Source organism: Pundamilia nyererei, unplaced genomic scaffold, assembly GCF_000239375.1.
Source record: "Pundamilia nyererei isolate P.nyererei 1_Seehausen unplaced genomic scaffold, PunNye1.0 scaffold00137, whole genome shotgun sequence".
NCBI lineage: Eukaryota > Metazoa > Chordata > Actinopteri > Cichliformes > Cichlidae > Pundamilia > Pundamilia nyererei.
In genome coordinates this window covers 977,150-992,827 of record NW_005187538.1, presented here as the reverse complement: position 1 = coordinate 992,827, position 15,678 = coordinate 977,150, and the positions used below count along the sequence as shown (strand labels likewise).

General features: G+C 37.8%; 2 protein-coding genes across 2 annotated transcripts; both read right to left on the bottom strand.

Annotated features, from left to right (window-relative positions):
* Positions 1-794: 794 nt before the first annotated feature.
* calml4a (calmodulin-like 4a) lies at positions 795-4,167 on the bottom strand. Its single transcript, XM_005743980.1, has 5 exons — positions 4,085-4,167; positions 3,947-3,977; positions 3,593-3,733; positions 3,011-3,199; positions 795-1,026 (listed from the first exon to the last, which is right to left on the bottom strand). Exons 1-5 carry the CDS (start codon positions 4,085-4,087, stop codon positions 929-931), a joined length of 462 nt encoding a protein of 153 aa, XP_005744037.1. The 5' UTR covers positions 4,088-4,167; the 3' UTR covers positions 795-928.
* Positions 4,168-6,452: 2,285 nt separating this feature from the next.
* Positions 6,453-15,511, bottom strand: cln6a (CLN6 transmembrane ER protein a). The gene is made up of 7 exons (XM_005743981.1): positions 15,271-15,511; positions 13,271-13,391; positions 13,040-13,138; positions 11,826-12,014; positions 9,817-9,872; positions 7,985-8,107; positions 6,453-7,250 (listed from the first exon to the last, which is right to left on the bottom strand). The coding sequence occupies exons 1-7, from the start codon at positions 15,315-15,317 to the stop codon at positions 6,980-6,982; spliced, it is 906 nt and encodes a 301-aa protein (XP_005744038.1). The 5' UTR covers positions 15,318-15,511; the 3' UTR covers positions 6,453-6,979.
* Between the last annotated feature and the right edge of the window lie 167 nt (positions 15,512-15,678).

Here is a 15,678-nt window from a genome sequence, read left to right as displayed (position 1 = left end):
ATTTAATGAAATTGTTGGTTTCCAATCATAAGATCAACCACTTATGTTGAATGGACATAATGCCACATGTGTAGTAGTCATTAAACACATTCACACTGAAGCAATCAGATTGTTAAGTAGCATCTTTTCACAGCACTTACACCGTGGTATAATTAACTTTATTGAACCATTAAAGTTTAGCCCATACAATAAATGTGGAGAAAATGGCATTCATTGAATTAGTCTGTGAGTGTTTTGTCATTAAGTATGCATAGTGCTACACTGTGCTAAACGCTACTAATTAAAACGTGTGAAACACAAAGATTTTATGGCTGTAGCCCTTAATAAAAGGAAATATAAATATGAGATGTCACTTATTTAAATAGAATTTTAATAAATGTCAAATGTGAGACAGTTATTTATGCATGCAAGATTTGAGAGGACAGAGAAATTGGAGCTGTCAGAGTTTCTAAATACCAGCAGGAATTACAGTTTATTTTCTTTCAAATTCCACAACTTTTACATACAAGCTTGTTGAACAACGACGTGTGAACACTTGAAACTCTCATAAAAGATGAGATTTGTACATACTCACTAGTCAATATTAACACCCAAGGGATAGGATTTAATTGGGTGAAGCGTGGTCAGCTATGGCGCTGAGGATCTAATGGCTTTACACCAGGGTCACATGCTAACACGTACTGTGTAGTGTTCAGTTACAAAGGAGAGTTATGGAAAGAAATTAAAGTATTGTATTTTGTATTAATCATAAAATATTCAAGAAATAATCATTGTGAAAAACCTTTGCTGTACCAACAGGCAAATTTAATACAACCGAACTTCATGTGCAAAGTGTGACTATGATGTCACCTTCTTGATATTCAGAGTCAGTTTTCCAACGTAGCTTGTTGTCCTGACGTTTGACGTAGTTGTTTTCTTTTTTTAAAAATCAGTAATCAACAGGTGGCAGCGTCAGCATCGCTGTGAACTCTTCGTATTTGACGATCCCATTTGACTTGATGTGTGCCTCTCTGAAGAGGTCGTCCACTACACGAGGAAGATGGAGAAAACATAAGAGCATAAGTGGATAAGCAGCCAAATCGCACCATAAATTATGGTTATAATTAGTGTTATTGCTGTTGTTATTGTGAGATATTTAACAGGGATGAAATAAAGAAAAACAATATTGACTGAGAAGAATATTTTGCAACACAACACATTATATTTCAGTCACAAATATTCCCTTCCAGTATTTATCTGTGAGCAGTACTCAAACTAGTTTCCTAAGGGTTTATGTCTCTTCATATCATACACCATGGACCCTTGTTGACTTAACTACAAAAGTCTACTTAAAGATTTTCATTCCAGTACTTTTTCATGTCTTGAAAATGTCCTGAATACTCAAAATGGTTGTCTGTTGTCTCTTCTTTTAGGAAATTGGCATTACTATCTTCTTCAGCAGTTCGGGAATCCAAAAATTTGATAAATGTCTCCCCACTGAGAAGCCTTTTGAGCTTCATTTGACTATAAACAGCTTTATGTACACAGAACCCATCCACAGACTTTGAAATACAGCTTATGTTGCTCTGAGACCCGTCACTGTGTGAATGAGGTGGCTTTGAAAAACTTAAAAATCCACCCTGGAGATTTAACCAGATATCCGAATCCCAGCAGGAGTCCTTCCATTAAAACTCTCAGCTTGAGGTTCATATTTAACGCTTTACATCTGAAGTGAAACAAAACATCAACAAGAGAATTCACAGTGTCCTTAAATGACAGGAAGTGCAAGGGACTCATGTGCTTGGGTGCAGGCAAAAATAAAAAGCCTTCTTACTAAGTAAGATATTGTCTGTGATTTAATTAGGCGATACAAAAAGTTGTGACGCTAAATCACTTAAGCTGCATCATATGCCAATCAGTCACAGATTTTAGCTTTTTGTGGAAATTAAAACAAAGCCTCAGGATCAAATATTCAGCAGCTTGTCAGGGGAACAAGTTCAGTACAAAGGTGGTGTCGCCCAGTCCGTCCCCCTGGTGTCACAAAACTTGTGCCCCCTGTTGGATTGACCTGTACGGTCAGACATCTGCCAGGGTTTGACTTCAGCTATGATTTCAAGGTTGAAAAAATCTATAGAGGTCACAGATGATGTTACACACCTCTGTGCTGTAACCCCTTCAGAGAACAAAGCTTATAAATAGTCCTCAACATATGTCTTTGTTGACATTGCTATTGCTAGGGCTTTACTAGTATTCATAATATTCTGTCGGGTAGTGTTAGTGAAATATTTCACACAATATCTCTCTGATGGGAAAACGAATTGTCGCTTAATCAGCATGCAACACAACAGCAAATGCATTTCCTGACAGGAAGGAGGGAGTGGCCTTTAGGAGCCACGGAGAGAAACTATTGTAATTACCTACGAGATTCTGAGCTCAGCTCTAAAGACAAACTTCCTGCGATTAGTCACTTTTTGAGGGGTGGGTCAGTTACTGTGTCAAGATGCAGAACACGTGTATCATTAAAGAAATCAACTGTGGAAAACTATCAGGTTCAGAGTTCATTATAAATTCATTTTTTTCTCCTGATTCAACATTTGATATTTACTGCAGTCATAAAGTATTCAAATAAATGGTGGTTTATTGGTGTTTCGATGTTCGATACTGAAGCAAAGAATAAGTTCTTTAATATGGAAATGGTTTATTAATTATTTCTCTGCAAAGGTGAGAGGTGCATCTCTTTGCATCTTCCTGTGAGCAGGATTAAAACTACCAAAATGAATTTCACAAACTTTGTGGAGAGACAGACCATAGTGGTGTCCTTCCTGTCGTGCAATGCCCTACAATGCTATTTGAGCTCAGATCGAAACGTCCTCAAGATATTTATTAGAGACCTTAAGACTCACTTTGGATTATGAAACACTACGTAATCATCTAATATTGGCAGTATTGTTGCGAGGTATCAGTAAAAAGGCTCAGCTGTAGGCCGGTAACAACGTAACATCTCATTAATTAGAAACCTCATTTGCTCTACCTTCTTTGTTTGTGAGTTTCTCTCCTAACATGGTGAGCTTGGCCCGCAGCTCGGATGCCTCGATGTATCCCTTCTTCTGCTTGTCCGTCATCTTCAAGGCCTCCAGGATTTCCACTTTGGGATCCTCCTGTTGCATCTGTCTGTGCATTATTGACAGGAACGTAGAGAACTCCACCTCAGCAGACTTTTCTAAACACAAATGTGAAATCAGGTGGTACATTTTATTTAACCTTGACTTGATGATTAATGTAAGTTTAAAAAGAAAATGCCCTTTGCTCTTGTACTTCTTTAGGCCCTTTGTTATTTTTATTTGCTGTCTTTTCCCTGCATTTCTTAAAGGATATATAGTGTTATACTGTGTGTAGCACACATTAAGAAGGCTGTAAGAAAAATTTACAAAACCACGAATTTTAAAGCACAAACACCAGTTTATGCTTCAACAGTAGTAGTAAAGACTGTCAGTGCAATTTGAAATTACTGTCATTTAAACGTCACCTCTCAGACTTGTCCCTTATGCTACACCCACAACAAGCTGTTATTCAAAGACAAAAAGACTTTGATTTACTGCATGTTATTGTTTACCAATTTTGTGGACTTGTAGATGTCTCCTGATTTCACCAGGTGTGGGGCTTGTACCCAGGCAGCGCATAACTGTGATCAGGTCATTGTTATTTATCTTGCCGTTTTGATTCTTGTCATACAATGAGAAGCACTCTTTGTACTCTGCAGTGGGGAAAACAAAGTTTTTGAATGACAGTACTTTTTCCCCCCCTTGTTGTAATTAGTGAGGAGCTTTCACAGTAAATCTTGGGTAAACAGGAATTAATTAGACTAAAAAAGAAGAGAGTTTGGTTGTTTTGTACAAATAAATCATTTCAAACATCAGTAACAGAGTGAAACAGTGATCGACAACATGCACCTGTAGATGAGTCTTACCATTGATCTGAGCTTGTGAGAGGAATTTAGCCTGCAAGGTGACAATAGTGTGGCGTCACTTGTTAGGTAAATACAGAAAAATGGTCTGTTGTGTAAGAAAATACACAAAAAGGCTCAATGGAAAATGGAATTTCTTACCATGTCTGAGACTGCTGCGTTTCTGTTCAGGAAGAAGACAGTTTACTGAAGCCTGCGTCACCTGTCCCTCCACCTCTGTTTAAAGTCCAACACCCGTCGTAATTTAATATCTGTTGCTGTGGAAACACAGATATCGGATCCACAGCGCTGCATTGTCCTTCCTCTTACCACCCCTCCCATAAAAGGGACCGCTTACTACTAGACAACTACCATATGTTACCACAGTGACACATCATAAAAACGTTGTCTGACATCAAGTTAAAAGCAAGATTTAAAACTCCCAGATAACTTCAGATACATATCTAAGTGATAGTATGACGTTTTTTGTTTTGTTTTTTTTATTTAAAATGCACATTTAAAAAATCCCATTCACCATGGAGCAGTGCTATACAAATCATATTAGAATCCACATTTGGCAATAACAAACTGTGCAGGAAAAAAAATATTTACAGACATCTAAACCCACCTGTAATGATGCAAATAAATTTATACATTTATGTATTTTTTCTGGATTTGTGTTGATATTCTGTTTCGCTCCATTAAGATCAAACTACCGTAAAAATTAGAGACTTTTTTTTCTAAGTGAGCAAACATAGAAATTCAGCAGGGGATTAAATATACTTCAGCTTGAGGTTTATATTTAATGCTTTAGTTCTGAAGTGCAACAAAACATCAACAAGAGAATAGTTGATGTTTTGTTGCGTGCGTCAGACTCCGTTTTATCTTTTAAATCCTGTTTAAAAACTCATTTATTCAACATAGCTTTTCCATCTAGTTAGTGTCCCTATCTTATATTTGGTTCAATTTCTTATTTATGTACTTTATCTTTTAGCTATATCTGTTCTTAGTAACTTTGTTCTTATGTTCCCTTTTGTTGCTGTATAAATAAACAAATAAAGTTGTATTGTATTGTATTGTAATTCACAGTGTCCTTAAAAAGGCAGGAGGTGCAAAAGACTCGGGTGTTTGGGTGCAGGCGAAATAGAAAGCCTTCTTACTAAGACATTGCATGGGATTCGACTAGGTGATACAAGAAGGTGTGAAAAGATGCTAAATCACTTAAGCTGGATCATATGCCAGCCAGTCATATGACCCAGACTGACTGACCAATCAACAGAGAGCCTGTTATTTCTGTAATGCTGATGTTTCATGTTAAACTGAGACTTCTTATAGTGGCCTCCACTTAAAGATTAATCAGGTTTAATCTTGTTATTTTAATATTTTGTCATTGTATTGCTAGTTTTTTTTAACCTTTTATAAACCCATATACACTATACCGCCAAAAGTATTCACTCACCCATCCAAATCATTGAATTCAGGTGTTTCAATCACTTCCACAGCCACACGTGTATAAAATCAAGTAACTATGCATGCAGACTGTTTCTACACACATTTGTGAAAGAATGGGTCGCTCTCAGGAGCTTCCAGCATGGTACCGTGACATGATACCTCCTGTGCAACAAGTCCACTCATGAAATTTCCTCTATAGTGAATATTCCACAGTCACTGTTAGTGGTATTATAAAAAGAGGAAGCGACTGGAAACAACAGCAACTCCACGAGGAGAGTGAGGTCAACAGATGCTTAGGCACTTAGTGTGCAGTCGATCACGACAGACCTCCAGACTTCATGTAGCCTTTAGATTAGTTCATGAACAGTGTGTAGAGAGCTTCATCCAATGGGCTTCCATGGCTGAACAGCTGCATCCAAGTCTTACATCACCATCATAGACAATTTCATGCTCTCAATTACGTAGGAACAGTTTGGGGATGGCACTGAAATTCAAATTTGAAGGCAGATGAGTGAATACTTTCTACATTTAAAAAAAAACCAACTATTATTAAGGGGGGGTTTTGTTTGCCATGCAACTAAATTTCTATAAATATGCATATTTTAAGATAAAGTAATATACTTATATACTGTAACTACTTCTTTTTATCTTTTCCGACAGTCAAGAGAGGACCATGTGTAACCATAGCACCTGTTTCTTCAGGGGTGTTAAAGATCAATATTACAGCATTCAGCTGTTAATAGACTGGATTCTTTGAGGTTATGCAAGGTCAGCTTTCTCTTTTTCCATTCAGGTTTCTTCGTGGCACCGTCATATGTCAGATTCATTGAATTCTTTAAAAATAATTCATTACCAAACATTCCCAAAATGTCAATGCTCCACAGGTGTTTAAGTGGCACTTAATTCATTTGAATTAACAGCGAGGCTTGAATTTTTGCCTGATCTTATGGTCCTGTGCAATAGATTTTTAAATGCAACACGTTCACAAGTTATATTTGAATGACTGGTTGCAGTCGTGAGGCAGTGATTGGTTTCTAAGTAAAATAGAACATGTGTAATGGTAATTGAGAGGTAAATAAAGGACCATAGGGGCTCACTTTGTCTTTATTGGCTAAATTCCAGTCCAGTATTTATATCTTTAATTTTAACACATTCCCATTTGGCCAAAATATTTTAAAAATGATGAACAGATTTATTCCCAATTTGCATTAGTAAATTAAACATGTATGACATGAGAATTGCAAAATCTACCCTAATACTGATAACATGATGCATGACAGTGTGCAGTGCTGGTCTCTTTTATGATTTCTCATGCCACAAGATTCAAGCATTAAAAAAGTGAGACAAAGAGCGAAACATTTCACATACATCAATATAAAAATCTACAAAGGAGGCAAATTCCCTGCTCAGTACTGGGACAGGAGGCAGAATATCCTTGAGTTTAACAGTGAAAACCAGTGCACATCAATGAGTTTTATTAAGTGCCATAGTTAAGCACAGCTAATGTCTCTGCCACACAAAATGTGAGAAAATGGATTTTTTTAAAAGAAAGAAAAGAGAGCAGTTTCTTTCACTTATAAAAACATACAACACTGGTGAACCCTTTCAGTGGCTCTTCTTTATATGCAAAGTGTAGTAGGACCAGGGCTCCGGCACATAAATGAGCCCGGGGTACTTGTTGCGTAGCACTGGGTCATTCCACAGATAGGCCGCCCACAGAGCCACAAGGAACACGGTAACACCGAAACTATAGAACAGGAACAGACCGTTACTGTCGGGGCCAAGTCCTTTATGATGTTGGAATATCACCATAGCAACCATAGCAACGAAGGTGAGGAGGAAAAGTTCAGTGATTTGTCCTTCAGTGACCAAGTACCTAGAAGAAATTAAAAAAAAAGAGACAGGAGAAGTCAGAACATCAGTGAGAACCAAATGTCCAACAAAATATTATTATAAGGAAACTGCAATCTTTATGGAAACATCAATACTGCTATATATTGCAACAATCCTATTCACATTACTAACTATATTACCGTTTAGATGTCAGATAAGAAAAGTAATTGCTTTTCCAAAATGGCACAGGTTTCGGAGGATCGTCAAAGCTGCTCTCAAGCACGTCTATATCTTTCTTTGTGTGTAAAATTCAATTTGGACAATTGTTAGATGTTTGTTTATCTGGTTTAGTCGCATGTTCATTTTTGTCAGACTTTTTAGACAGAAAGAAATTGATTTTAGAAACAGGTTAGAAAATACTGGAGTTCAGAATACTAAAGGTCATTCTAAAAAAATTTAAACAGTTTGGAGTGCAGAATAATTGGAGGGACTGTTCATAAGCTATTAACTTCACTTGTAGTACTGAATGTTTCCCTGGCTTTACTTTAAATGTGAGCGTTACTGCTGTCCGTCTACTCTTTTCTTTATCTCAGTTAGTTTAGATTATGAAAGTTATTTGTAATCATCCCAATTAGTGTTAAGCATTTCTTCTCTAAAGCCCATGATTAGACTTCAGATGTCCTTCACAGTTTTCATCACTTTAATAACAACTGAATGTATTCATGGTGAGTTTGTGTGTCTGGTAATCTATGTAGTGTGTCTAAAGGATAGACTGACCAATAGTAGAGAGCGCTTGGTCCCAGCAACAGCCAACCAGCAAGAGGAACCTTTTTCTGTTCTTCACCACTGGAGAAGCAACCAGTGAAGTAGATGAACAGAATGATAAAGAAAGGAATATACCTGGCGGAAAAAAAAAGAGAAGCAAACCCTTATCCTCTGCACAGGATGAACATTATGTTCAAGTACATCTTTATGAACGGGCAATGAAAAATATTATTGAGCTCGGCTCAAGGCTACCTTTAAAACCTAAAAAAAGTAAACAGTATTTAACAAACCACAAAAGCAGAAGGAGAAAAAAAAACATTTCTTTCTCTTTTTGTTATTAAATGTTTAGACATGATAACGATAATGAGGTCATTTGTTTAACTTAACATCAGCGAGAATTATTAGTACATTTTTAAGCAGTGAATTAAAATGAAAGTGGCAATTCAGCAGAACAGTTGTAAAATTAAAAGAATCTAATTGCTGATCAAAGTTACTAAAAACAAGATGGAAAAAAAAATGTAATAAAATAAACTGCATTTTATTTTCAGAGTAAATATTACAGGGATGTGCTGTGCATGGTCAGTTAATAACACCTCTGAAATCTATTAAACTGTCAGCTGGTCGCAAGCTGGAGTCTTTCATACCACCCAGAGTTTGTAATTATTATTGATGGTTCTTATTTGTGTAAATTTAGTCCGACTGTAAATGTTTCATCTCCTGTAAAACGATTATCTCCATTTGGATGAGCCCAAAGATTTAAAAGGAACATTATTTTCCCATCAGGTCCACTTATTTGCTCCATTAACGGCTTTTCATTATATTTGTCAAACTAATTTGGCGAGAACAGCAAGTGACTATATGAGTTTAACATAGTCTCTGCTCATATTCCTGCTTCCTTAACAACTACACCGATTTTTGCGTACTACTATTAGTGTATCACAAATCACATCAGCACTACAATTTATGCTTGCAACTTAGAATTCAAAGGACTTTCGTACACATATCCAGGTTTGTGTACTCATTTATATTTTCATGTTTAAAATATTATGTTCTTCATATTAAAACATAAATAAAAGAATGTGTATAAAAGTAACCTGTTGGTATTGGGGCCAAGGCGCTGAACACTTCACAGCTGCACCTTCCCTCGTGCCCTGTCATCTGTCACAAAGCAGTTCAACCCTTCATGAGGCTGCTTCTGTAACGCCTGAGCAGAGGAAGCTTAAACACTGTCTCAACTCACTCATCTAATTTCATATGAGTTCTTTGGCAGCACCGGAGAGCAAGGGGATAAAAAGACAACTACAGTACAGTTCATCCTGATTCAACATATTAGCAATCTCCCTACTCACCCTCTATCTTCTTTCCAGAACTGCAATACTCAAACCACACCCATATCTGCATTACTGAGCGAACAGCAGACTCGTCTACGGAAAACTGTAATTCCTTTACCTCAGCAGTGAAAATGCAATGCTGGAACATTATGAGGGGAATAAAACATAAACAAACCCATAAAACTAAAAGTCTGTGCAATAATAAGAAATAGCAGGAGAGCTATAACTCTTCTTCATTTTAAGATAAAACCAAGTGATCTGGAAAAATTCTCCGTTTTCCTGCACGTAATAGGATTCATTTTCATTAGGATTCATTAGAGACAAAAACTGGTCACACATTAAAGCTTAATACTAACTGTGTACAGATTTCCTCAAAATCTCTGCTCTGATTACTTTACTTGCCTTTGTATGTTTTTTCAAAACACATCCATGATAACCCCGCGCCCCACCAGGGGAAATTGTGGTTCAAAGCGATCCATTTCTGTACATGCAACATAATTATTGTAAACATACCACATTAAGTGTCCCAGGTGTTCGTCATAATAATACAGCAGCTCAAAGGAGTCAATCTGAGGGAGAAGGACCAAATTAAATTCATTAAAACGTTCCCAGACACACAACCTTATGCTACAGTGCCACCTAGTGTTTTGGTGTGTAACTTCAACTTTATTACAGAACTCACAGAGAGCAAAACAAGATTAAATAAAACGGCTGTGAACAACATTAAATAATATAAAAATATAAAAAGACACTGGCTTTACCTGAAGTGACTGTATATTAAAAATGTTATAACTTACTGAAGAAAAGATTTCACGCAATTGATGTTTTTCCGAATGTGTAAAATCACAACATTTCATGAGATGATGAGTTGTTGAAAGCTGTTGACCGAGGACTTTAAGCATTTGATGAAGCCTCACACACACACAAAAGCTGCTGATTACAGTTGCCAGTTACAGATATGAAATCTAGAGAAATCCAAGTTCATGTTATTCTCAAATGGCAAAGAGTTGTCTGCATTTCCTAAGATTAAACCATTCAAAGGACTGCAATTAAAATGGTCAAATCTTACAAGTATCTCGGTATCATTATAGATCAGAATTTGTCATTTAAAACTCACATTCAAACGCTTGTGGCTAAGTTGAAACTAAACTTGGACAAAGTTACCTTTTTAGAAATCAATCTCGTTTCTCTCTCAAAGTGAGAAAACATTTAAATTTATGCACTTTTTTTTTTCCTTTATTGGATTACGGCGATCTGCTTTTTATGAATGCACCAGTCCAGTACCTAAAGAGATTAGATACTATCTACCATATTTTATTATTGGCTGTGGAAATTGTGTACATTACTGTTCTCTGTATGCCGCTGTTAAATGGCCATCTCTGTACAGTATATCTACAGACTTTGCCATTGGTTGGTTTTTAACTATAAATCTCTCCTTGGCTCGTTTCCTCCTATCTGTGTGTTTACATGTGTTTAAACTGCAACTAATACAGCCTTCGTTCTCACAACATCATACAACTGATTGTCAGAAATGGTTGCCGTAAAGGCGTTTAAGTGCATTTCAAGAATGGAGAGAATAACTCTTTTAGTCAGTGTGACTGTTTTAAATGTGGCTCTTAATGATCTGCTATTGCGTATTTTTCCCATGTTTGTACGAATTGTTGCTATGTTGTCATGTTTTGTAACTTTTGCTGCCACGATGCCAGGTCCCTCTTGGAAATGAGATTTTAATCTTAATGAGACTTTTACTTGGATAAATAAAGGAGTATAATAAAAATTGAAAAAAAACCATATAAAAGTAGAGATCTGGAACATCAGTCGACACCTCAAAGTACTACGCTGAAAGATGAGAGCAAACGTACATTTCTGTAGGCAGTAAATGGGTTTAAACCTCACAATGAAATTCACATGAACCAGTGTAAAAAAAATGTTTTTAAAAACCTTCTTTGACTCTCTGTTGGTCTAACTGTGGGGTAAGAAGTTGTGCATCAATCAGATGTTTGAACAACTACATATGAATCTTGGTTTTGTAATAAATAAGATCCGTAGTGATTTCTTCCCCTGGAATCAGCAGGGAAATAAATCAGGAACAAATAAAGCCAAGGTATAAAATCTTAACATGACTGCTGTTGTGCTGCTACATTAACCCACAGTATATAAGTGTTGACAAACACCACACTATCAAAGGTACGATGTTCTGCTTCTGGTCGATGTGACAATAAAAGATGTGATGATGACGACGAAGGAGCAGAGAGAAAAATAAGCTCCACTCCCACACAGCAGGATAAAGTCTGCTGCATCTAAACAGCTGCGGTGACACGTGTTTCTGCGGTGTACTCTCAGTTCAAAAAGAACAGCTTTTTTAAACTGCTGAAGACAAACAATATTTTTTGTACGAGCAGCATGCAGGAAGTTGTCCCACTTACATAAATAACATACAACGACACACTTTGACAACCTTCTCCATGTATTCCAGTATTCCCACTAAGCCCACCATGGATCTTAGCTGTTTGCCATCTTACCAGTGAAGCTGGTTTAAGGTCTTTGATGATGGGGTTCTCCCTCACTGATAGGTGCAGCTGATAGCCACTCAGGATGAGCCGGTGGTTGATGGAGTCTCCCACCAGGTGGATGCTGGCTCCCATGACGAACGTGATGATGCAGAGGTACACGGCTGTGCGAGACAGCACTCTCGGACTGCGCTCAATCAGCTGAATGGAGCAGAAACAAACATGTATACCTTAAAAGAGTTATTCTGGGGACACCTTTAAGAACTGGCTTCAACCACAGCGCCTGTGCGTCATCTCTGAGACTTTTTTTCACACAGCCTACATGTGCCGTTTTTCTTTTCTTGAATATGTTTTTGACTTTATCTAGGTGTGTTTGTGTTTTTATCTATTCAGCTGCACCTGCCTAGTTCTTCCTGTCTCTTAAATATAGATCTGCCTTAAAGGTAATGGATATTACGGGGCAAATAGCTTGTTTCATAACACAACCACACGGATGACCTACATCCTCTAACAAAAGCATGCAACTTGCGTCATTACACTGACTAGAAGTAACACTGTCTCTTTGCCAGTCAGGCGTTGAATTATGGGTTTTTATGTTGGTTTGCAAGAACCTAAATAGTCTGCCTCAAAATGCACATAAGTGGCTACCTGAAAAATCATAACACAAAATTATTACACAACATTTTAACTGATGCAATTCTGATTCCTGAAACTGAGGGAAAAAAAATTAACCCAAAATGATGTTGGATATAATGTTGCCATGTTGAGTTACAGTCTCTTAAAGCAGGTATTAAACAAGCTCAGTAATCCCTGGAAGGTTTTTCTAACTAGGGCCTCCCCAAAATTAGAATTTTATTGGTGAAAACTAAACTATCAAAAATCAAAACATGGCCAGCAGTCACAACATACAGAGCAGAAAAGGAATGACAAGATCTGGAATGCTGAAATCTTTGCCTCTCCTAGACTTGAGAGTCTTGAACTGTCCTAACTGTATAGGAATCACACATAAGCAATACGATACGAAACATTAAAAGTCAGCACAGATTTCAGTCTGTAAAGCAACAGAAGACCAGATTGTCCTGATGCAACTGCAGTAAAAGCAATATTGACATAAAGAGTTACACAGTAGGTCAAGTGTTCACATAGAAATTATTCACTGGAGAGAATACAGAAGACCTGATGTTGTCTTCACAATCACTAAGACACTCTGCTGCATTAAGACTTGCCTTGAGCATTAGGAATGGTGTTATGACATTGTAGGCCATGTGGAAATAGTCTCCAGCACTGGGCTTGTTCAGTGGAAACCACTCCAGAGGAAGAACGATCTGAAACATATGTAAGAAAATATTGGTTTCCACTGAAAGTGAAAATATTGATGTAACCATCCATTTGCCTTTTTTTCCTTCATTAGATTTAAACCACAAGAGGTACGAAGAAATTGCACTGAGCCTTCCTACCATAACAATGGGCCTTCCAAAGTCTAATATCCAGTTCTGCACAGTGAGACACAGCCACAGGTCAAAGTGGAAGCGCTGCTTTTTCTTCTGTGGCACACTTTCCTTTGAAACACCAGGAGCGCTGTAAACATACAGTAAGTCATTGTAATAGAGCAAGCATTACCAAAGCAAAGGGCAACACAGCTGCCGAGCACTTAGCAGACATGTTACTGCATTTATTTCAGGTTAAGAGCACGTGGTTTCCTTACTTGAATTCGAGTATTTTATATTGATGGTAAAACTACAGTATTTTAAAATGTTATTTTAAAACACAAGTTTATTCTTTTTTCACCCCCCCTTGCATCCTCCACTCTTTGATTTCAGAGTAATAATTATGCAGCAGCTGTGAAACTGCTGAACTATCCAACCTGCTGTTTATTGTGTGCAGCTGTGCAATTTCCTGTAGCATGTTGAGCACAGTCCCTATAGTTCAACATATGCACTGGGAAAGCAGGAAGATGAGTGCAGATAAATCCCCCATGGGCTTTCAGCCTTCCTCAAGGATTACAGGCTCCCTTGTAACACCAGCAAAACCAGTATTTACTGCAAAGAGTGCTGTGACCATCTGCATCTGCCTGAAATCCTTTTTCTTGCCATCCAGACATATTGATCATGAAGCTGCAAAAATTAATGAAGCCACACAATTTTTTTTGCAAAACTCAGCTGCTGGGAAACTTTTGCAGCCACTTGTTGGTTTCAGTTCAACATACTGCTGCTAGTAGCAACCACTGCTGATTCAGCTTAAAGCTGTGTCAGTCTAACCTATGTGTCTAGACCAGGAATTTCAAACTCATTATATATTATGGAATATATATAGCCCACTTTGATCTTAAGTGGGCTGGACTAGTGACACTCCCCCTTTCTGTCAATGAAAAAGAAGTTCAGTTGAAGATTTCATCCCTGAGCTTTAATTAATATAAGAAAAAGAAAGGCAATTTCAATGGTACATGTCAGTTTTTCCACATGATAAAGAAATGCTGCTGTAATATATGAAAGAGATCTTTCAGCTTGACTCTTTGAGCTTAAATTGTAACAACTAAATGTGTGATATTACAAAAGGAATTGAGGTAGCTCGTTGCCCTGTGATTATAAAATTTCACAGGAGTAAGTGAGTCACAAAAACTGCCCAGTTTTTGTGGACCAATTGTAAAAGTTGTAATTACTTTGGTGTAGTAAAGATGCCCATGTGGGAGGGCTTTATTAATAGGAAAACATTCAAAACGTATGCATTTAATAGTCCAAGAATTTATGCCCTCCTTCCCATTTTCCAAAGGATCCAGTAGGCCACAGTGGAGTCTTTGCAGAGCCGATTATGGCCTGTGACGTTTGACAACACTGGTCTAGACCTGTAAAGACACAAGTCAGGCTTTATATGACTTAAGGTCTCAAATGCTGTAGTTGCACGTGTTCTTTTCCTATAGCCCCTTTTGATTTTTTGCTTTTGCTTGACCTGATCTATTTTTTCTTCTTTTTACATGATTGTGTTTGCTGGCCAGATGTCTGAAGACTGAAAACAGACTAGTTACATCCAGATCAGCTACACAGCCAGTGTGAGATTTTCCAGAGTTAGCTGGTGTTCCTGTCATGTCATCAGAAAGCCTGAAGACAAGAGCGAGGTAAATACAACAACAGGCTTCCCCGCAAGAAGCCAGGATTTTGTTTCTACAACATTTGGCTTGAAATAACGCCTAACTGGCGCTATCAAACGGAGCATGCGCGCCTCCGTTTTCATTTGTACGTCCAATCATTCACTTGGCGCGCAGTCCAGCCTCCAGCATCTGTTCCTGGATACATGCAGGAGAAGAAGAGATAAGCAGATCCTGTACTGTAGAAAACATTTATTCTCCGGGTTTTACAGACGTTCGTTTCTTTAAGCTTTACGCTTTCTGTGTTTATGAACCGACTGCCCTTCAGCAAGGCGACGATAACAGCAGCGACATCTTCATGTTTAGAGTACAAACCTCTTCAGGTGTAAATCCTTGCCTTGACGCTTTCGTACAGTCTGCATCGTTGTTTCCGTGTAGGCAGCCGATGGTCTCGTTTACTTTACCTACTCTTACAGCTCCGTGGTCACAGGTGTGGAAAGCTAGCGGGATTCAACTACCCTAAACATTTTGTGTACAGTTAATGGTCTCGAGCGCAGTCGCTTCCGGGCTGTCGCCTTGTTTCCGCCCATCAGGAGAATCCACCAATCAAACTGCAGCAAAGACACTAGAAGTGGAGAGGGCACACTTCACCCCGAGTTGTGATTTGTAGGCTAGGCAGCTCAATTACCAACTTCAGTCTTACGGATTAAAAACTATAAAATACAATCTTCGAAGCCTGAATAAATAAATAAGCAAATAAGTGAACTTATAAGGACGTTTTTT

Coding starts and splice junctions, on each gene's coding strand:
- cln6a (XM_005743981.1), bottom strand. CDS start 15,317: ATGCAGACTGTACGAAAGCGTCAAGGCAAGGATTTACACCTGAAGAG. Junction 9,873..11,825: donor ACCTTAAACCAGCTTCACTG/GTAAGATGGCAA, acceptor CTTCTCCCTCAG/ATTGACTCCTTTGAGCTGCT. Junction 8,108..9,816: donor CACCTGGGACACTTAATGTG/GTATGTTTACAA, acceptor TTTTTCCGCCAG/GTATATTCCTTTCTTTATCA.
- calml4a (XM_005743980.1), bottom strand. Junction 3,734..3,946: donor CTCACAAGCTCAGATCAATG/GTAAGACTCATC, acceptor TCCCCACTGCAG/AGTACAAAGAGTGCTTCTCA. Junction 3,200..3,592: donor TCTACAAGTCCACAAAATTG/GTAAACAATAAC, acceptor ATTTGTGTTTAG/AAAAGTCTGCTGAGGTGGAG.